We start from the raw sequence: 19,924 nt of genomic DNA on the forward strand, positions 1-19,924 counted from the left end.
AGGCGAAAGGGAAGAAGGCTCGACCACTTCCGCTACAGACTATAAGGTGCCCTGCGAGACTACGCATTGTAATCATTTCTCCCCTTATCGCTGTCCAAACCTCAGCTGCAAACAATTATCAGTGACTACAGGGAAGATGGCAGAATACTGGAAATCAACGGCAAGTAATTTCACATGCAGCTTCAGTACTGTACTAATTTATATGATAGCCCAGATACTGGTGCAAGCACTGCAGTACCTATGTCCGCGACACGAAACTCGAGAGGACAAATCATGAAGCCACCCCGAAGCATCAAGGTAATCTCAAGCGGTTTCTACGAGACCTTCACCGGGGCAATGAAAAAGACGAAAAAGACAAGGAGAGGGCGAAGGCAGAGATCGCGCGCCTGAATGGCATCACTGGGGGTGGTGGAGCAGCATCTAGCTCTATGGCAACGAGCTCTGGCTTCGGCAGAGGTCCCACACCTTCAGCACCAAAGCCACAGGCAACGCCTGCACAGAGGAAGCAGCAGCTGGCTCAACTGGCGGAGATGGGTGTTAGCATACCGGAAGAGTTCAGGCCGGATATGGCGATGGCTGGAGAATGGCAGGTCACGTCGGAGCGGATTATTGAACCGGAGGGAGAGAAGAAACCGGATGCTCTTGCGCTTGGGGTTCGAAAGAGGGCTGTAGAGGAGGAAGAGGAAGAAGGAGAGCTTGAGACCAAGAAGAGGAAATGGGGATCGGCATACAAGACACACCCGGCAGAAGATGATGCTGATTTGGACGCACTGTTGAGCAACGCAACACGAAACGTCAAGACACCGGTTACGAAGACTGAGATCAAACAGGAGATCAAGGAGGAGATCAAGGAGGAGATCAAGGAGGAGCCAGGAGCCAGTGATATCTCGCCAGCGGACGTACCAGTGAACCAGGAGAAACCCGGTATCAAGAGAGAGCCATCAGATGGGGAACCTAATATACCTACTGCCATTCCTCCGTTGGATGGCAGTGTGAAGCAAGAAAACGAGGAGCAAAGTGCGCCTGGTGTGGTTTTCAAAAAGAGGAAAGCCAAGAATATCCGACAGAAATAATCGACACCATGGTCAATTCACCTGAAGAGTTTCGAACATTCTAGATCCGCCCAACTAGCTCCCAACTAGGACATACATGTAAGTTGTACAGCATGATGTGCTGGCTATTGAATCCTCAAGGCATACCCCTCAATGCCTCATTTTTCATATAAGTTTTCTGATCGTTCTATACAGAGGCCGAATTGTCGCATCATGACTCAAACATCGGGCAGGGGGCTGCCTCTGAGAAATGTGCCATTCATAAGTTCTACCAACCTAACGACGCAACTCCTCGAAAGAAATGAAGCTCCAACATAATCTTTCGAGGGGTTAAACCGTTAAATGCACTTGTTAGCTCGGGAACGTGCGGCTAACTCCGGGTACTATCTACCTTAGCAATGTCAAGCGGTCAACGAGCGAGTGGTACCCCGCTGTCGTCATCAGCTTCTTGCTTTGCAATTATTAATCCATTTTCCTCTTACCCCTGTCCTAATTATTTTTACAAATATGAGCGGCGCCCTGCGGACTCTACGGACTGTGTCCACTCGAGCTATACTAAAGCAAAGTTGAATTATCACCTTATCAACTCGCGATTTGACCCGGAGCCAACCCACTTGTTCCATAAACAGACCTCGAACGATACTCATTTTGCATATCGATATAGTTCAGCATGAAGGAAGCGATTGTTGCCGCGGGCCCTAAGGTCACAATTCACGATGTTCCCGTTCCAAAGCCCAACGCGGACCAAGTCTTGATCAAGGTCGTCTATTCAGGATCGAATCCCAAAGACTGGAAGAGACCTACCTGGTTTAGCCCTCATAACTCCGGAGACGATATTGCTGGCATAGTTGAAGAGGTCGGAGAGAATGTTGTTGAGTTCAAGAAGGGCGATCGAGTTGCTGCATATCACGAAATCGGCGCAGACCATGGAAGCTTCGCTGAATATGCTATTGCTTGGGCGTACACCACGTTTCACTTGCCCAAGAAGACAAGTTTTGAAGAGGCTCGTTCTTGCTCGGATTTGGTTTTTGAGCGGACAGCTTACATTACAGACTAGGCTGCAACCATCCCCCTCGCTGCGATGACTGCTGCTTTGGGTTTGTACGTCAGACTTGGACTCCCTGAACCTTGGCACGCGACAACTACTCCCACACCACTTATCGTTTATGGCGGAGCTAGCGCTGTGGTACGGACCTATCCTTGACTCTAAATTTTCTATGTATCTAATGAACGCATAGGGAGCGTATGCCATCAAGCTTGCTCGTGCCTCGAACATCCATCCTCTTATTGTCGTCGCTGGGAGAGGCCAACCCTTCGTCGAGACACTCATCGACAGAAGCAAAGGTGATACTATTATTGATTACCGACAAGGTGATGAAGCAGTCGTTTCCCAGATCAAGGAAACTCTGAAGAAAGCCGGAATAAGCGAGGTTTATCACGCGTATGATGCCGTCAGTGAGCACAACAGTTACAAGAATATCAGCCAGGTTTTGGGCAAAGGTGGCAAGATCACAATGGTTCTTCCTGCCGAGAAGACTTATAAGTTCCCCGATCATGTCGAGAATAGCCTTACTCTGGTTACGGGCGTTCATACGGATATTGCTGCCGACTCACCTGCTGGAAAGGCCGGGATCAAGACTGGAGAAAAGGATTTTGGATTCGCTTTCTTCCGACTCTTCGCTAGGGGTCTTCAAGAAGGGGTATGTACATTTGCTTTATTACCTACCTGCTTTGCCTATGAGATATCTCCAGACTGTCCATTCTACCTAATGCTGACTTGCGATCCTATAGTGGTTTAGTGGTCATCCATACGAAGTAGTCCCGGGAGGACTCAATGGTCTGGAGAAGGCTCTTACGAACTTGCAGAATGGGGCTGTCAGTGCTACCAAGTACATCTTCAAGATTGAGGATACGAAATGAGCTGTATGGCAAAGCAATAGCTAGCTGCTATTCAAACTCTTTTAAACAAAAATAGATATGTCTTTGTTCATTGTGGATACACCTAACACTATATGAATTCCATGCGGCGTTCAAGAAGCCATGCTTCTACTACGTTCACTCGATACATATAGTATTTCCCAATCCTAGTAGCTCTAGATCATCGCGCTCCTTTGCCTGTCTTTGACATGTGTAGTACTCCTCAACGCGGCGACCAGCAGTTCAGAGACATCAAGCCGGGGCTCATAAATTGCTATAAAACACGGCTTTCTACCTGCTAATTGTGATGGAACCAGGACATTCCTTTTCTAAGAACGTGTGAACTATTCATCGCTTTCTGATAGTCTAACAAAGAAAGGGAGGAAGGTCTGTTTTCTTGTCTGATAACTGTCAACTACCATTATCTGCTTTACTATAACACTAGTTACTGGAAATCATTCATGATGAACATAAACAAGAATAGAGCTACATTCAATAGAAGTCAAAAGCATACTGTATTAAGGACGAAATTTGTTGGTACCTTACGGAGGGTACCTTGTACCTAGGTAATTCAATATATTCATTCGCCCTAGCGCGGTCTAAAGCGCGTCTGCTGAAGCGAGACTTCCTCAGATCTTGGGTAGAATAGCCGCGTTCTCAAAGTGACGCGCAAAACACCCAACCAACGATGCAAATCGGCCATTGCTCTGGTGACAATCATGAAGTTCATCAAGCCAGCCTGGCTTACACATAGTGGTAAGTCTATCGTACAAGAGGACAGCGTCCTGATGACAGATTGTTCATCTGAAGCCGAACTGGGCTAACTTCTGGCGCTCCTTGCGCCTCGATCTACAGGTGAGCAGAAAGACTTCGAAGTCTACAGTTGCCATGTATCGCCGGATGGAACTAGACTGGCAACAGCTGCTGGAGGTAAGTGAATTGATAAGTATGATAAGGGAGCTATATACTAAGCTCTGTGGTCAAACAGATGGGCATGTTCGCATTTGGTCTACAGAAGCCATCCTCCAAGCAGGAGACCCAGAATATTCGAAACCAAAGCAATTATGTCATATGAGCTATCACTCAGGGACGATTCACACTGTCAGATTCTCTCCAAATGGACGTTGGCTTGCTTCGGGCGCCGATGACAAGATCATATGCATTTACCAACTGGACACGAATCCCCCCGCTCACTCGGTCTCCTTCGGTATGCACAGTGGCAGGAAGCTTCAGACATGCTTGATGAGTGCTAATTCAATGTCTAGGAACAAACGAGCCACCCCCAGTCGAGAATTGGAAAATCCAGAGGCGTCTGATAGGTCACGAAAACGATGTACAGGACCTTGGCTGGTCTTACGATTCATCCATACTGGTGTCAGTTGGTCTGGACTCGAAAATAGTAGTGTGGTCAGGGCATACATTTGAGAAGCTGAAGTCACTTTCGGTACATCAGAGTCATGTTAAGGGAATTACGTTCGATCCTGCGAATAAGTACTTTGCTACGGCCAGCGACGACCGCACGATCAAACTCTTTCGATTCACGTCCCCCAGCCCTACGGCTACTTCCTACGATTCGATCAATAATTTCGTTCTTGACTATACGATCGCTGCGCCCTTTACTTCCTCACCTCTCACAACCTATTTTCGAAGATGTACTTGGTCGCCAGATGGAAATCACATTGCGGCAGCAAATGCGGTTAATGGACGTGTAAGCTCTGTTGCAATTATCAACAGGGGGCTTTGGGATAGTGATATCAATCTTATTGGTCATGAAGGGCCTACAGAAGTGTGCACATTCTCGCCGCGATTGTTCAGTAAGAAGGAAATCACCGCCGATACGACAGATAACAATGGTTATAGCACACAACCCCTAGTCACAGTCATCGCATGTGCTGGTCAGGATAAAACTCTGAGTATTTGGAATACCAGTTCCTCCAGACCTCTGGTGGTGTGTCAAGACCTAGCTGGGAAATCTATATCAGATCTGGCATGGTCTCCCGACGGACAGACTATTTTCGCATCGAGTTTAGATGGTAGTATTGTTGCTCTGAATTTCGAGACAGGCGAGTTAGGATATGTTGCACCTTGGTCCGAGAACGACAAAGCACTACAAAAGTTCGGTGTTGGCCGCAGAGGAGTTGGTGTAGTGGAAGATGTTTCTGCGCTACAGCTCGAGGAGATCAGCAAGGCTGGAGAACTACGAGGAGCGGAGGGAAGAATGGGGGCTCTTATGGGCGATGCTAGCACTTCAAATCCTGTCCCTGCTCCAACATTGAACGGGAATTCAAATTCCACGGCGCCAGTTAAAGCGAGTTCAACTCCAGCGACAACAAACGGTGATCAGGCGGGAGAATCACCAAACCCTGCTTCCCATCCTGATGCTTCAAAAATAGAGGCAATGAAACAGCGTGTGACTATTACAAAGGAAGGCAAGAAGCGGGTCGCTCCTTTATTGGTTTCTTCATCCGGAACTGGACTCTCATCACTGCCCCAATCGCAACTCGTGGCCGCAAGTTCTAGCAGCGCACAGAACGATGCTCCGAAATCAGTATTAGATCTTTCGAAACCCTACGATGGACTTCCAAGGGGTGGTCTTGCAGCTTTGTTACTGGGCAACAAACGAAACCGGACTGCTATCGAAGGTGAAGATGAGGAAGAGCATCTAAACAAGAGGCCAAATCTAGGAGGTATGAATGGACCGATCCCAATTATGGTCAATGGCGTCAACGGTGCTGAGCCTGCTGTGCCTCTTCCTCAAGAAAATGGCGTCGTGCCGACGCCTGAGTTCATCCGACCAGCAGTGATCAATCCAAGCATGGCTGTCAGTCAGGTCCGGTTAGCAGTACCAAAAATTAGAAGCCATATCCTCAGATCATTAGACCGAGGAACCCTACCCCCAGCAACCACAACCAACGGGACTAATGGGGCCGATGAGTCTGTCAAAATATCAGAGGACGTTATCTTTGAAGCTCAAAACCCGGGCTCAAGCCAAGCCGTCAAAGACCCTGCTCGAATTAGCGCTACAAAGAGAGGCGTCACCCTTTGGCAAGATTTCCTTCCACGAGCTGTGATACTTGTTACCGGAAACAAGAATTTTTGGTCTGCTGCGTGCGAAGATGGAAGCATCTATACCTGGACACCAGCCGGACGAAGGATCTTCAATGCCTTAGTCCTAGAATCCCAACCCGTGATTATTGAGTGCAGAGGTTGGTGGCTCCTTTGCATCACGGCTGTAGGATTGTGTCACGTTTGGAATTTGAAGACCCTTTCTTCACCCCATCCTCCCGTCTCTCTCGCGCCCATATTGGAAATCGCCATGCACTCATTAGGGACCCACACCACCAGTGCTCCCGGCGTAACTTCCGCACATCTTAACTCAACCGGCCGCATCATTGTCACATTGAGCAACGGTGATGGGTATTCATACTCACCGACAATGTATGTGTGGCAGCGTATGTCCGAGGCATGGTGGGCAGTTGGAAGCCAGTACTGGAATTCGAACGACTCGTCCATTAGTAGCCTACAGTCTACCGGCGTAGGACCAGATTTGCATCGCGATGGAGTCAAAGATGCCTCTAAAGTTTCGGCCGGCGTTATTCCACACCTCGAACGACACACCACAAATGAGGTGCTCCTCAAGGGCAGGGCGTATCAACTGCAACGGCTGATAAAGAGCTTGTTGTCAAAGGAGGGTTTCGAAGGCTTCGAGTCCGGTGTCAGCATTGCTCATCTGGAGAATCGTGTTGCTGCTGCCTTGCAACTTGGTGCCAGAGAAGAATTCCGGATCTATTTGTACATGTACGCGAAACGGCTTGGTGCTGAGGGCCTGAAGAATAAGGTCGAAGAGCTTCTGCGGAGTATAATCGGCGGCGTGCTCCAAGAGAAGAACGACGGGGCAGAAGCCGAGAAAGGCGAGAAAGGCGAAGGCTGGATGAGCGAAGACGACCAATTATGTGGCTGGGATCGGAAGGAGCTTCTGAAAGGGGTTGTATTAATACTTGGTAAGGCATCTCCGTCCATGCACTTCAGTGAGTTCCCGACTGACCGTTACTAGGGAAATTCCGGGACTTGCAGCGACTCACAGTTCAGTATGCAAGGGCGCTTGACATGGTTGACGATGAAGAAATGGGCGGTTGAGCCAAGGGATGTATTGCGCTGGCGTTTGGACGGGTAGCATTTGGGGAATCGCCGACGTGCGGGAAATACCTATGGAGTTCTGGTCTCAGGGACGTCAAGTATTGTAGGTATATCACGTTATTGTAATACAGGCCCGGCCTGGCTGTGTCACCAAGAGATCGCAGAATCAACGGTCTCGTATTATCTTACGTCTTAGTGCAAGTGCATTCATGAATGCGAAGGTCGCCAGTATTCTTGGGGAAGTTCCAACAATGCTCTAGCGACCTCCCCTAAGACATGGAAATCCTTAATTCTTCCTGCTTTACGGAACCGCATCCGTTACCCGGGTCTGGCACCATTCGTCCGGTTGCCCCTGAATAATGGGATTAGGCAAAGACCGTGAGACGAGTTTGGTAAGGGAGAGTTTAGGGGCAAGAGGGAATGTACGGAGAAACTATATAATATAAATGTGAGTAGGTAAGTAGGCGCTCGGCTTTCCATGTAGGTAGAGTGAATGAAACATCAGGTATTGTTTTGACTGCCATGTTCAAAAGGAGGAGCTGGCTGGACGGGTGCCGTCATGTTCGAAATATAGGGGCAGGATGGCGAAGAGCAGAATTCATCGAGCAAATCTAAGCAATGTTTGAATGGAATAACTATATTTGTATCATATCTACTACCAGCACACGCAATAGGGCCCAATCCCAGCCAATGTGTAAATTGCCCACGCCATACTATGCTCCTGTTCCGCCCCCAAGAGAATGTGGTATTATTACATACTTCGAATCATAACCAAAACAATCCTTGCTCGTCCAGCACAGAAGCGAATCCCAGAACCGTATAACCAAGTGCATCCCTTTCTCCCATTTTTGCATCCTCACCCAGCTTCTCATACAATCACTCCAGCTCCCCCAATACTACGACGCAGTGCCTAATTCAGCACCGTCCACACTCCCAGCACACCAGCAGTAGAGAGCATAAGGCCCCTCATCAAATTCAGCAGGCCCCAAAGATCAAGCAACTGATGCGCCGACTCCTCACCCACGCTCTCCTCCTCCTCGACCACACTCTCGGGCTTCCCCAGGTTCCTGATCTCCTCCAGCTTCGTCGCCAGCTTCCCATTGATCTTCTTCATAAACAGCAACGTGTACGGTATGATGCCCACCGTCAGCGCGCCCGAGATCGCATACGCCGTCGCCTTCCAGCTCTCCCCGAACCCGGCGTCGCGCGCTAGGTAGAAGTACGAGACCGATGCGACGATGGCGAGGGGCGGGAATGTGCGCATCCCGACTTGGTACAGGTTGTTCCATTGCTGGAGGAGCAGCGGCGCCGGCGATTCGAGGAGCCGCGGCACGAAGAGAACGCTTATGGCGCAGTTGCCGCCTCCGAGGAGGAGGGAGGTGGTGAGGCCGACGGCTTGGGTGAGCCGGATTGGGAGGGGCGAGTCGCTCATTTTGGCGGTGGAGAGAGTTGATATTATATTGTCTTGCGGTTGTTACTTGCGCGTAGCTTGATAGATTGGAGATAGGATAATTGAAATGATAGATTGGAGACAGGAAAACTGAAGAGGATAGAGATGATGATTTGTTTATTTATATATTATGGGCAGTGTAGATATGCATGTCAGATCATAATCACATGTGCATACAATGATAGACGTCTTAGGTAAGCACCCCGTACCCCACAACTCCGCAACCCCTCGATTTCACGTGATGGCTATTTCAGACAGCAACTCCACGCGGATCACGGGGAAAGGGGTGGCGGGTTATGTTCAGATTCCTTGTCAAGAGATCCAATGTTCTAGAGACTGCAGCTACAGTAGTAGTACGAGTTCGGATAGATATGAATCATTTGAATCCCGCTCAGAGTTGGGAATACATGTCAAGGCAAATTGGAAGATCTGATGTGTGCTGGTAACGTAGTATCAATTCTTTGCTAGGTATATCTCAACGCCTTTTCTTCTTTTTGCCTTTTTTCCCCTGCTTCTTACCCACAGACCCCTTCGGTGTAGTTCCAGTCGCCTTGTCCACTGTGCCACTCTTAGCCGCCACAGGTTCGACCAACCCATGGTCGGAATTTCGACGCCTGTGTTCCCTGCGAAGATCCTCGATATTCAATTCACGGCTAGGCTTTCGCCCTTTCCGCAGCCATGCCAAGCCAGCCCATAGTTTCGTATGCCACCCAATTTTATCTTCACGTTCCAGTTTTGTGAGGACTTTCTCGGGGTCATTGGGGGAGTTGGTGAGGAAGATATTGATGTGGAGTTGGCTAAACAAGGTTGAGCATCCTTTATATGCCAGGGAAAGCCAACAGCGGGGCCATTCGAAGTAGAGAGAGGATATAATCAATGAGGAGATGATGATGCAGACAAGTGCCAAAAAGTATGCCCCGAGCCCGAACTCCATAAACGCCATTATGCAAGTTGAATTAGGAGATCAAAGTCGCTAGGAGAGCCAGTGCGACAAGCTATGCTCGGGTAGTGAAGTCCGTCTCGGTGGGCAGTAGACCGCCGTCAGATGCTTTCTCGCAGGTACACGCATCTGCGAATATCTATTAGCACGGTGCGTATTGACTATTATGATATCCTTTTAAAGTGGTAGAACATACCAGCCGGTCTAACACCACAAGAGCAAAGATCACCACCAGGTACCGAATTCTCAGTGCTCGCACGTTCGCAAGTGCAAGCACCAGCAGGTCTCGCACCTACCATTCATTAGCATAATTCAATAAAATGCAAAAATAAAGAGCGAATCGACGAAAGAAAGGAATGAAGAGGGTAACATACGGCATGAGCAGCGGGGTCCAGCGACGGTGTTCTCAGTCTCTGCTCTGCCACAGGTGCAGTGCAGAGCGGATTTCTGGCCACAGGAGCATTTGGCTTGCGTTGCGCTGAGACTTTGTTAGCTTTGCTGCAGGAGCGAGAGGTAAAGAAGGTACCATACCACACGCAGCCTTGTCCACTCTTACGACAGCAGGTGCTTGGGGTAGGCATTGTGATTGGGTTTGTCGGGTCGGTGATTTGATTGTTTGATAAAGTCTGTACTGATTTGGAGATCAGAGGATCTTGAAGTTCAAATGCAGATGTATCTTTGCTGATGAAGGAATGAGGAGTGATGGCGGGGCTCTTATTTATATGTCGTATGGAAGGGCTACATACCATCAGCCTTGCGCCTAGTCACAGTTGGAATTGTTAATAGCTGCGCTGTGATTGGTCGCAGATAATTGAGGTTGGGGAGGCGGCAACTCCGCCCCTCGGTTCTACTACTGCTAAGCAATCCTTCATCCACTCAACAGCTTCGTGATTACCTTTCTCCTACGTCAGAAATGGCCTGATGGGTCGACGGGCGGGAAAGAATAGGGAGCCATTCATTCTCCTTTCCACTCAAAGTTGCAGTGATGACATCCTATCAGCAGAAGTTACTGCACGAATCCCCGGACGGGGTTGATTCTCCATTCCGAATTCCGTATAAAATCAGACCAGCAATAACAAAACATCAGATGTTTCTGTCTCTTCTGTGTACCTTACTTGGATGTTTGTCCCATCTCATTTCAAACGAACAATGCCCTGTCCCTAGGCTGGATCCCTGCCCCCTTTCCTGGCTTAGTTGAGCGTGATTTCTGTCTGGCGCTTCTGCTTTGCGACTTGGCACTCCTGGGGAGTCTCATCTCTCAAAGGCTCGAGCAATTTTGGGGAGCCAAAAAGCCAAGAAGCCTCTCAATACTCACCAAATTGCTTATTCAAGAAATTCATGGCTGTGTTCCTGCTGTTCTGATAGTAAAGCTTCACCGACAATTGTACTGAGCCCATTCTGGTCAAGGCTACCAAAGGTGCCTTGCGGTGATGAACTACTCATATGTCAGATCGGAGATAATTTTACAAGATATTTGGACATGCGAGTTCATTTAAAAAGTTTACAGTTGAGAAAGACGTTTGTATCTTGATACTTGTTTCCATTCCAAAACGCCCGATAACAAAAGAAAATAACCAAGACTGTCCCATCCAGAATCCCCATGCTCCATTGATCTTTCCGTTTTACCTCCGCCAAGTCCAATGTAACGCCATCACCGCCTTTATTTCAATTGCAAGCAGGTAACCTTCAGTTAACTTAATCAACGAATAGGCTACACTTACTATTCAAGATTCATCTACTGTAGTCGCACGTCGTGCATCGGCCACTGGTTTGAGGTCACCGCCGGATTGAAAGCTGCGGCTGTGGGGCGGCCGTTAGGGTAGTATCCGCTGCCATTATTGATGCTGCCATTGCCGAGTGAGAACTTGCGTTCCTCAATTGTCTCCATTGACTCGGGCTTCCTCTTCTTCCAGTCCTTGCCAATATAGCATCCAGGATGGAATATGGTCATCAGGATAATGGCGCCGATCATCATGCCCCCCTCAAGGATCATGAACGGGATTTCTTCGTTGGCGAGCTTGCCTTGGAAACCATGTGCGAGTTCTGCTACACGGAAACAAGAGCGGATCAGGATGAAGAAGAATGCCACTGTGAACACTATTGATATGTCAGTAGGTGGAGAATAGTGACTGTCAGAAGAGGGATGGATATACTCCAGACAAAAACCTTGTACCCCCTGACGTGTTTGCTTGGAGGGTCAATCTTTCCAGCCGCCCAGTTTGTGGCACGTTGTCGGATCAGGTCCTTGCGCACTCTGACGAAGAAGCTGGCGACCAAAATCATGAAAAATGTCATGCTGACGATCTGGAAAGCCAGACCACCAACCATGACATGGACACCATTGTTGGAGTCTGCCAGTGTGCTTGCCGCGTCAGCCATACCACCTCCAATAGACTGGAGAATCAGAGAAATAACGTCAGCACTCATGAAAATCCCAGTATACCACCCCGGTGAGAGGAATGAGTTGTGTACTCCGTAGTGGATGATGATACGGGAGAGTGTAAGATACATGGCAGCGGTAAAGAAGACAGGTGCGATGGTTAGGCCGATGATGTTTCTATTTGACATCAGCAATCTGTGATATCCATAACCATTTGTAGAGGAAGAATTGACTTACACCAAGAATGGAGTGGTTTCGAAAACCTTGTGGTGCATCCCAAGACGGCCAAAGTATCCCACACATTCCATGAGAAGACCACAGAACATGGCAAATGTGTAACTCCATGTGCGGTAGAAAAAGACCATAATTACTTGGGCGACGAGGAAGACGGCAAATATGGCAAGGTATGCTTCATTCCAATATAGATTGGGAACATACCTAACGGAGGCATACTTCATGTCGCAAAGGGCGGGTGTACATTGTGAGAGATAGGTGATATTGGAAGCGATGCCCGGCAGACCGGCGACCATCGTCCCCTGAGAAGAATTGGACATGATGAATGATTGCAAACAAAACCGAAGAGACTGATGTAAAAAAAGCTTTGGCCTTGCAAAGTTCCTCGAGACTTTGCAAAGAGGATGGAATCTGAAGTGCCCGGCGAGGCATGGGATATGTTACTTATACCAAGAGCCAGCTCAGCGTTTTCTATACTTTCCATGGCGAGAAGATTTGAGGATCAGATGGGATTTGGTTGGATTGGGGGATTATGGATTGCTTGTGATATCTGGCTGTCGCATGAGGCTGAGGCTGAGCCACCAGATCCTGTCTTGTCGTTCAGCCAATAAAGGAGTAGCGAGCCGAAGCGAACAGACCATGTCCTGAGGCTGTTGATGCTTCGAAGGACTCGAGAGGATGAAATGCGCATTCCGCTGGGCTCAAGTACATACTGTGTATTCATGATCTTCACATTGCTTCGCGCAACAGTTATCATCGCCGTCAATCCTGATCCTAGATGATGGAGACGAACAACGCAGCAGTGTTTCACCCCATCGCGATGGCCTATCCACGACCCCACGATGAACGAGCCCCAGCCGGCCTCGCCATATGTACTTCACACTCACCTCTTCCATCGCGTGTTCGATCTCCCAAGGAATGACAGGATGCGGCTATCATGTTAAGCTTCTCTCAAAGCCCGGCGGGGCTCCTAGGAATCGCAAAGCTTGATTCCTGCCGCGGACGTTGGATAGATTAATATTGCGGGAGGTATGGAGGTACATAGTGTCTGTCTGTGTCTGGTATCCGGAGTGGAGATGCTGTCTTCGACATGTATCCACTGCCCCCTCTATGACTCTCTTCTTCCTGTGCAGACCCTCTTATGACTCCCCTCTCCCCATGTAGACCCATCCCATTACTTGGAATATACACCAACATCATTCCGGTCCTTCTACGCACCAAATTTGGACTCCTTGTAAGGATATCTAAGTTCGTCGTCTTTCCTTAACCACACTTGCTTCTTCTTCTTGGTGACAACATGCTCGGCCCAGACTTGCTTCGCCCTCTCCTTCAAGAACTTTCGTATGTATCGCGGATCCCATAACTCGCTGGCTACGCCGAGGTCTTTACAGCAGCGCATCAAGGCATTTGATTTGCACCCTTCCGTCGCAGTGGGGATGCCTTCGGGAGAGAAGTAGTCTTGTTCACCTCGTGCTATGGATACCAATCTGTAATCATCCATGGAATTAGCGTCTGAGAAAAATTGACAATACCACAGATTCAAACATACCGTCCATGAGCAACGAGAGCATACTCCCTTGTGATACTTTTCGACGTGACAATCGTCTCCCCTCTAGGTGCTAAGCCCCAGGCCCCAGGTCCAAAAGCTTTGTTCAATATCCTTCTGTACTTGATCTCTGGCAGATATATAATTCCATCCGGCTTAACCTCCACATCGTCAAATGGTATAGGTGCCATCAGCACCTCTGCAGCCTCTTTGGAGAATGGCTCGGCCGATAAGCCATGGTATGAACGTGTCCAGTCTACTTGTCGGGAGCCTTCGTCGAGGATCAGTGGCTCATCCGCGAGGCCGGCGGTCATATCTTGGATAGGGGATTGGTCATCAATAGAGTTTGGCTTCGAGTTGGAAACAGGTGTCTTGGATGCATCGCCGTTTTTCCGCGAGTTGTTGGTAGCTGGTGTCGCTGCATATCGGTATGTCGTAGAGAAGGCTCTAGAGAGTTGCTGCCGTCCTCGATTGCCAGTCCGGATGGCGGTAGATCGTGCCGATTGTACTTGCGACCGCAGCAGACTCGAGATTTGAGTTGATGAAGATTCTGATAGAACAGAGCATACAGCTCTGGGAATCGTGGCCGCCATTGTGTGGTTGATGTAATATTTCTTGACGCGAAACGGATTGTCGCGCTCTTTCCTCGAAGTCACGCTTCACTTATCACGGCCTTCCGTGCTGGGGCCATCAACACCACGAGAGAGTCCAATAAAATCCAACGTTGCTCTGTAAAATTCTTTTCAGATATCTTTTGAGGGGAGCTGAGGTGTTCTATATATGTACAAGTCTTAATGTTACAATGCGTTGAGCGTCCAGTGATTCCGGCCCCTGACTGCTCTCGCCATCCCTTCAAGCATCCTTCATCTCGGTCCTCTTATCATTCTGTTGCTGCTTCCAACATTTCCTAAAGTTCTCAAGCTGCATCCCCAAGTCCTCACATCAGTCTCTATAAGGGCCAACGGGTTGCTTGCACACGTGATAGAGAGATGAAAAAATCGCTAAATGGGGCCTCTTACCTCTTCTCTACATAACCTCCAATCCTTTTTCTCATAATAGCAGTCGTTCATCTTTGTATTCTCCGCTGCCAGCATTAATGAGCATGTTTCCTCAAAGCCGGCGACTTATTTGCCCATAGAAACTCAACTTACCGGCGCACCCAGTGCTGAAGATCCGCTTGTCCCTGCAGAAGCCGGAATTTTAGTGTTGGGGCTCACGTTGTTGGGATCAGCGTCCATTACCAGTCATCCGGCTCATCGTCGTCTTCAACTGCTGCCGCCGCCGCCTTTGAATCGCTCTCTGATTTCGACATTCTTGGCTTTTTGTTTGTTGGAGGACTGTCTTCGGAGATCGTTAAATATATTTGTTCCTGACGAGCCTCGGTTGGAAACCGACTCAAGATGGCGTCGTCAAGGAAGATGAACGTTCTTGTGTATTCGGGTATGTGGCTGCGTCTCTGTAGAGGGCACTTTTTCTAAGACATAAAATAGGCAATGGAAGCACAGTGGAGTCCGTTCGTCATTGTCTATATACTTTGAGGCGTCTGCTCTCACCAAATTACGCCGTTATTCCCGTGACTGAGACGACCATTCTCAAAGAACCATGGACAGCTTCCTGTGCGCTCCTAGTTTTTCCCGGAGGGGCCGATATGGGATATTGCCGGTCTCTCAACGGTGAAGGAAATCGACGGATTGACCAATACGTCCGCCGAGGTGGTGCTTACCTTGGATTTTGCGCTGGGGGCTATTATGGAAGCGCAAAGTGCGAATTCGAGGTCGGGAACAGGCTGCTAGAGGTCGTCGGGCGCCGAGAACTAGCGTTCTTCCCCGGAATCTGTCGCGGCTGTGCCTTCAAAGGCTTTGTGTATCACAGTGAGGCTGGAGCCAAAGCAGCTGAGCTGAAAGTGAATAGCGAGGTGTTCAACAAGGTTGTTGTACCCGAGACATTCCGGTCGTATTATAATGGCGGTGGTGTCTTCGTTGATGCTGGGAAGTTTGCCGATAAAGGAGTCGAGATCCTGGCATCTTATACGGATCCTCTGGACGTTGAAGGAGGAGACCGACCAGCAGCCGTCGTCTATTGTAAAGTAGGTCAAGGCGGAGTGCTGTTGACAGGGACTCACCCAGAGTAAGTCACAAAAGCACCTGTCATGGGTTCATCACTCACTCCTTATCCAGGTTTGCCGCAGCCAATCTTGATCGCAATTGTGTTGGGCCTGAATATCCAAAGCTAGTCGATGACTTGGCTGAGGATGACGAGGATAGGACAAATTTTCTAAAGGCATGTCTGTCCAAATTAGGGCTGATAGTGAGCCAAGAGACAAGCCCGGTACCATCCCTCTCTCGTCTACATCTTTCTTCTCTGCATCACTATTTGGTGCCTGAACTACTGTCATCGTGGGAAGAAATCATCACAAAGGAAGATGGCGAAGAATACATCAAAGGGGAGAATGATACATTCCACCTTGAAAAGCCAGATTCTAGATGGTCTCTGAACTCTCTTGCGAAGAATCTTCCAATTCCTGGTGTTTCTGGGGGAAATGAAGAGCAGACGACTGACCAAGTGGGTGGCGATGATTCAAATGATAGAATTCTCGACTATAGCAAGGTCACCAAGAGTCTTATCCCACATGACGCAGGGTGGCCGGGAACGAGAGAAACACCGTCCTTCAATCATAATATCTTCTATGCGAATCTACGATCTTACCAAGAAGAGAGGTCAAGCGAGGCAGAGGAATTTGGCAAGTTTCTCCTCTATGGAGAAGTTGTCACGAGCACGAGCACGATGCTAGAAAAGTAAGTACTCCTTTTCTTCTCGTTAAGAGGCCTGCTGATTAAGTATAGAAACTCAACGCTTCTCGCTCATGTCCCCAATGGTTTCACATTTACCGCGACTACCCAAGTTGCTGGCCGAGGCCGAGGCTCGAACGTCTGGGTCTCCCCAGCTGGATCATTGCTATGGTCGATGTGCATGAAACATTCTGCAGTACTCAGCAATACTGCCCCAGTTGTCTTCATCCAATACCTGGCTGCGATTGCCATTGTTGAGGGTATCCATTCATATGATCACGGGTACCAGAATGTGCCTGTGAAATTGAAATGGCCAAATGATATCTGTAAGCTCGATGACTGTAGGACTGTTCATAATTGTGTTCTAACAAATAGGAACAGATGCACTGGATCCTTCCAAACCCGGGAAAAAAGAATATGTCAAGATTGGCGGCATCCTCGTCAATTCATCCTATGCGTCTGGAAATTACGAGTTAGTTGTCGGGATCGGCCTGAACACGGCTAACGCTGCGCCAACAACATCTCTAAATTCGCTCCTACCTCCTAACCTTGAACCTTTCTCCCTCGAGAAGCTCCTAGCTCGAATCCTCACAAAGTTCGAAACCATCTATAAAAGCTTCTGCCGAACCGGTTTCGATAAGAAGCTTGAGGACCTCTATTATAGTCATTGGCTTCACACGGACCAGATTGTCACTCTAGAGCAAGAGGGCGGAGCAAGGGCGAGAATCAAAGGGATCACATCAAATTGGGGACTCTTACGAGCAGAAGAGCTAGGCTGGGAAGATAGGCCAACTGGGAAGGTGTGGGAGTTGCAAAGCGATAGTAATAGCTTTGACTTCTTCAAGGGGCTGCTGAAGAGAAAGGTCTAGAATAGTTCCTATGGAGCATTCAACGAAGTGCAGCATGCTCGAAAGGCTGTGTCGCTTCCATCACGGGTGGGTGATCATCGTCCTTCATTTACTCTTGATCGGTATGCTTAGTATTCCAGTTCCCGTCTCCATGGGGTCCAGTTTAATCACCCGCGCCATTGCTTTCAAGATATATACAATCCCTTTGGGAACCCTCCCCTTTTTTGGATTACGATTAAATAAAGAACCTTACTCCGCGCCCTCAATTCACAGGATATCCCCCTTCCGAGTACGGCAACAGAAAACTTCCCACATCACCCTCTAACCTTAACCACTCATCCAGTCCCTCCCAAAGTGCCTCATCATCCAATAACACCGGCTCCATGACAACATTTTCCAACTGCACTGGCACGACCCCCAGCCCACTCTCCCCCGTGCCCGTCCCCGCCGGCGCCGGGTTCGCCTTCCCTTCCCTCTTCAACTTGGCCCTCAACCAGGCGGTGATCTCCATTACATCCGCCACGACGCTCAAAGGCGGCCTCCTATTGATCCTCTTGTATTCCGCGAGGGTCCCCTGGAGTTCCGCATTCGCAAGCAAGGAGATAATCCGTGCGAGGCGCGCGGCTTCGTCAATGGAATGGCGAGACCAGGATTGCATGGTAGAGTACACGAGCCGGATGCTGTTCCGCGCGAGCTCGGCTTCGGAGGCTGTGACGGAAGTGTTGACGGAGAGGAATTTGAGGAGGTAATAGCCGCTGCTTAGGAGGATCCAGAAATTGTGTTTGGGGTACGAATAGTGCGGGGATGATGAAGATAGGGCTGCGGTGCCTGTCACCGAGTTCGCCGTTGCGACGTTGGAGTAGAGATATGCGAGGTGACTTGCAGTCTCGACTCCTAGATACCAGATACTTTTCATGGAAGGATCGATGTGTTGTGTCTCTGTGCTGGCGGCTGTCTCGCCAAGGATCGAAAAGGAGTACAAGCTCAGCTTTGCTCCTAGGAAGAGCATCTCTAGTCTTTGGTTAGAAAGCGCTAGCACTTCCTCTCCGAGAGGCTTGAGCTCCCGGTCGAACATCTGGATGAGAGAAGTTCGGACGTGTGATCCAGTGCGTTGACTCAACGCTGCTGAGAATCTGGCTACGTGCCGCTCGATCTCGAACTGTATGCACAGAGGATCTGTGGGGTTGTATACTAGGCCTGGTTTCGAAAAGACGTCGAGGTCCATGGCAGGTCCTATTATACTCGGTAGTCCCAGATCGGAACTCAAACTAAACGGTCTTCGTCAATAAGGGGCCATATCCTTATCGGAAGTTCGACGTACTAGGTGCTGATAATGAAACAACCCAGCCACGTCCTCCTCCGAATCTCTAGATCCTGGGCCGAGAACTGGCTAAAATCATACTCAAACGTGGCCTCTAATTGATGCAGACCCATGCGTATCGCAGCACTGACTGCAAATCCGCAATAATTCCAACTCGAATCGAGGATCTGCTTCCGGACAGGGAGTGGCCAGAGACAGAAGAGGAGAAGGGCGTGGATTGTATACAAGGAGCGGACTGGCTCGATTAACTGCCTGGAGAGTAAGTTCTTGTAGGGTTCAATGAGCATTTCGGTGTGGCGGGAGGAAATGAGAATGATTGTCCAAAAGAGCAGAGGGCTCGTTTGGTGTATCACGTTGATGGACATCCGTGTGTCGAGGATTGGACAATGTGGTAGGTAGAGATATGCAAAGCTGTATCAAGATCAGACGGCACTCCCAGAAAAGGGTCTGGTAGTTTCATACTCCCTGAACAACTTTAGAATTTCTGTACCAGTCAGATAATAACTCTCAAGTGATTGAGCTGAGACTTGAGAAGCCTCAAGGTCTAGCTGATCTAGTCCGAATGCACTGGCAGGATCCGGTAACCCATCCCCTTCAGTCGAACTGGGCGTAGGTAAATGGGCTGCAGAAGCCAAGGAAGAGCGAGGAGACAGAGGAGTATCTTCTTGATAGCTCTGCGCTCTCTTTATCCTATCCAGCTGTCTGGTAACTTCCTCCAATCGACTTTTGAGCCAAAACCTGTCAGCCCATCTCCGTCTATTCCAAGGTGGATAGCTAGGCTTACCCCCGGACAGGAGTCCTCTTAAACGAGGCATCAGATCTACATTCTTTCTTAAACTTTTGGCAATTCGAACATGGCGCCGGGAAGGTCTCCGCGGCATTACAGCGAATCTAGTGTCATTGTGAGCTACGGCGCCTCCCGTTGACGCTTGTCGCGGGGGCTGTTGGGCCCACCTTAGATTGGCGACATGTTGTGCAAGCTCTTTTTGTTACTTTGTGCTTTTCGTCCGCCTTTCCTGTCATCGCGCTCTTCGTTTTCTTAGGCATGGAGTCTGGTGGAGGAGGATGAGCGATGTTCGGTGAGCGAGCGGATTTCGCTGAGGTTTTCATGGATAGCCGAATTTCGGTTCCCTAAGCGAAAAGCGGAATGATCACGTGACTCCATTGTCAACATCCCAAAGCACTCCAATGCAGATACGCAGCGGGTTGTAGGAAAGATGTAGGCATTACGAATGCACGGAGAGCGTAATGCCGATGGTAAGAATGGAGGGCCTTGTATATAAACAAGCCAAGAGCACCAAGAAGTATCT

The 19,924-nt window shown here is 49.1% G+C and overlaps 12 protein-coding genes across 12 annotated transcripts; 4 read left to right on the forward strand and 8 right to left on the reverse strand.

Annotated features, from left to right (window-relative positions):
- Positions 1 to 78: 78 nt before the first annotated feature.
- On the forward strand, positions 79 to 1,446 carry M430DRAFT_256395 (hypothetical protein). Its single transcript, XM_024865269.1, has 3 exons — positions 79 to 160; positions 210 to 1,151; positions 1,248 to 1,446. Exons 1-2 carry the CDS (start codon positions 137 to 139, stop codon positions 1,071 to 1,073), a joined length of 888 nt encoding a protein of 295 aa, XP_024719662.1. The 5' UTR covers positions 79 to 136; the 3' UTR covers positions 1,074 to 1,151; positions 1,248 to 1,446.
- M430DRAFT_256396 (hypothetical protein) lies at positions 1,447 to 3,016 on the forward strand. Its single transcript, XM_024865270.1, has 4 exons — positions 1,447 to 2,055; positions 2,110 to 2,238; positions 2,291 to 2,752; positions 2,844 to 3,016. The coding sequence occupies exons 1-4, from the start codon at positions 1,723 to 1,725 to the stop codon at positions 2,970 to 2,972; spliced, it is 1,053 nt and encodes a 350-aa protein (XP_024719663.1). The 5' UTR covers positions 1,447 to 1,722; the 3' UTR covers positions 2,973 to 3,016.
- A 625-nt stretch (positions 3,017 to 3,641) lies between these two features.
- On the forward strand, positions 3,642 to 7,564 carry M430DRAFT_43331 (hypothetical protein). Its single transcript, XM_024867612.1, has 5 exons — positions 3,642 to 3,725; positions 3,825 to 3,899; positions 3,958 to 4,176; positions 4,235 to 6,970; positions 7,024 to 7,564. Exons 1-5 carry the CDS (start codon positions 3,689 to 3,691, stop codon positions 7,104 to 7,106), a joined length of 3,150 nt encoding a protein of 1,049 aa, XP_024719664.1. The 5' UTR covers positions 3,642 to 3,688; the 3' UTR covers positions 7,107 to 7,564.
- A 156-nt stretch (positions 7,565 to 7,720) lies between these two features.
- M430DRAFT_256427 (hypothetical protein) lies at positions 7,721 to 8,762 on the reverse strand. Its single transcript, XM_024865271.1, has one exon. The coding sequence runs from the start codon at positions 8,536 to 8,538 to the stop codon at positions 8,017 to 8,019; it is 522 nt and encodes a 173-aa protein (XP_024719665.1). The 5' UTR covers positions 8,539 to 8,762; the 3' UTR covers positions 7,721 to 8,016.
- A 269-nt stretch (positions 8,763 to 9,031) lies between these two features.
- Positions 9,032 to 9,499, reverse strand: M430DRAFT_20378 (hypothetical protein; the record flags this gene model as incomplete). Its single annotated transcript, XM_024864284.1, has 1 exon — positions 9,032 to 9,499. One exon carries the CDS (start codon positions 9,497 to 9,499, stop codon positions 9,032 to 9,034), a length of 468 nt encoding a protein of 155 aa, XP_024719666.1.
- Positions 9,500 to 9,551: 52 nt separating this feature from the next.
- M430DRAFT_104990 (hypothetical protein) lies at positions 9,552 to 10,077 on the reverse strand (the record flags this gene model as incomplete). Its single annotated transcript, XM_024860974.1, has 4 exons — positions 9,552 to 9,625; positions 9,693 to 9,788; positions 9,871 to 9,974; positions 10,028 to 10,077. 4 exons carry the CDS (start codon positions 10,075 to 10,077, stop codon positions 9,552 to 9,554), a joined length of 324 nt encoding a protein of 107 aa, XP_024719667.1.
- Positions 10,078 to 11,231: 1,154 nt separating this feature from the next.
- On the reverse strand, positions 11,232 to 12,406 carry M430DRAFT_142449 (hypothetical protein; the record flags this gene model as incomplete). The annotated part of the gene is made up of 3 exons (XM_024862767.1): positions 11,232 to 11,593; positions 11,650 to 12,053; positions 12,114 to 12,406. 3 exons carry the CDS (start codon positions 12,404 to 12,406, stop codon positions 11,232 to 11,234), a joined length of 1,059 nt encoding a protein of 352 aa, XP_024719668.1.
- Positions 12,407 to 13,320: 914 nt separating this feature from the next.
- Positions 13,321 to 14,249, reverse strand: M430DRAFT_29082 (hypothetical protein; the record flags this gene model as incomplete). The annotated part of the gene is made up of 2 exons (XM_024865845.1): positions 13,321 to 13,597; positions 13,660 to 14,249. 2 exons carry the CDS (start codon positions 14,247 to 14,249, stop codon positions 13,321 to 13,323), a joined length of 867 nt encoding a protein of 288 aa, XP_024719669.1.
- Positions 14,250 to 14,413: 164 nt separating this feature from the next.
- Positions 14,414 to 15,057, reverse strand: M430DRAFT_35853 (hypothetical protein). The gene is made up of 4 exons (XM_024866828.1): positions 14,898 to 15,057; positions 14,808 to 14,839; positions 14,676 to 14,740; positions 14,414 to 14,577 (listed from the first exon to the last, which is right to left on the reverse strand). The coding sequence occupies exons 1-4, from the start codon at positions 14,966 to 14,968 to the stop codon at positions 14,509 to 14,511; spliced, it is 237 nt and encodes a 78-aa protein (XP_024719670.1). The 5' UTR covers positions 14,969 to 15,057; the 3' UTR covers positions 14,414 to 14,508.
- On the forward strand, positions 15,057 to 17,314 carry M430DRAFT_104983 (hypothetical protein; the record flags this gene model as incomplete). Its single annotated transcript, XM_024860973.1, has 5 exons — positions 15,057 to 15,096; positions 15,147 to 15,783; positions 15,834 to 16,451; positions 16,500 to 16,771; positions 16,827 to 17,314. The coding sequence occupies 5 exons, from the start codon at positions 15,057 to 15,059 to the stop codon at positions 17,312 to 17,314; spliced, it is 2,055 nt and encodes a 684-aa protein (XP_024719671.1).
- A 120-nt stretch (positions 17,315 to 17,434) lies between these two features.
- On the reverse strand, positions 17,435 to 19,105 carry M430DRAFT_256487 (hypothetical protein). The gene is made up of 2 exons (XM_024865273.1): positions 18,615 to 19,105; positions 17,435 to 18,561 (listed from the first exon to the last, which is right to left on the reverse strand). Exons 1-2 carry the CDS (start codon positions 18,977 to 18,979, stop codon positions 17,556 to 17,558), a joined length of 1,371 nt encoding a protein of 456 aa, XP_024719672.1. The 5' UTR covers positions 18,980 to 19,105; the 3' UTR covers positions 17,435 to 17,555.
- M430DRAFT_256476 (hypothetical protein) lies at positions 18,778 to 19,659 on the reverse strand. The gene has a single exon (XM_024865272.1). The coding sequence runs from the start codon at positions 19,493 to 19,495 to the stop codon at positions 19,037 to 19,039; it is 459 nt and encodes a 152-aa protein (XP_024719673.1). The 5' UTR covers positions 19,496 to 19,659; the 3' UTR covers positions 18,778 to 19,036.
- Positions 19,660 to 19,924: the final 265 nt, after the last annotated feature.

Source organism: Amorphotheca resinae (assembly GCF_003019875.1).
Source record: "Amorphotheca resinae ATCC 22711 unplaced genomic scaffold M430scaffold_8, whole genome shotgun sequence".
NCBI classification, from domain to species: Eukaryota; Fungi; Ascomycota; class Leotiomycetes; order Helotiales; family Amorphothecaceae; genus Amorphotheca; species Amorphotheca resinae.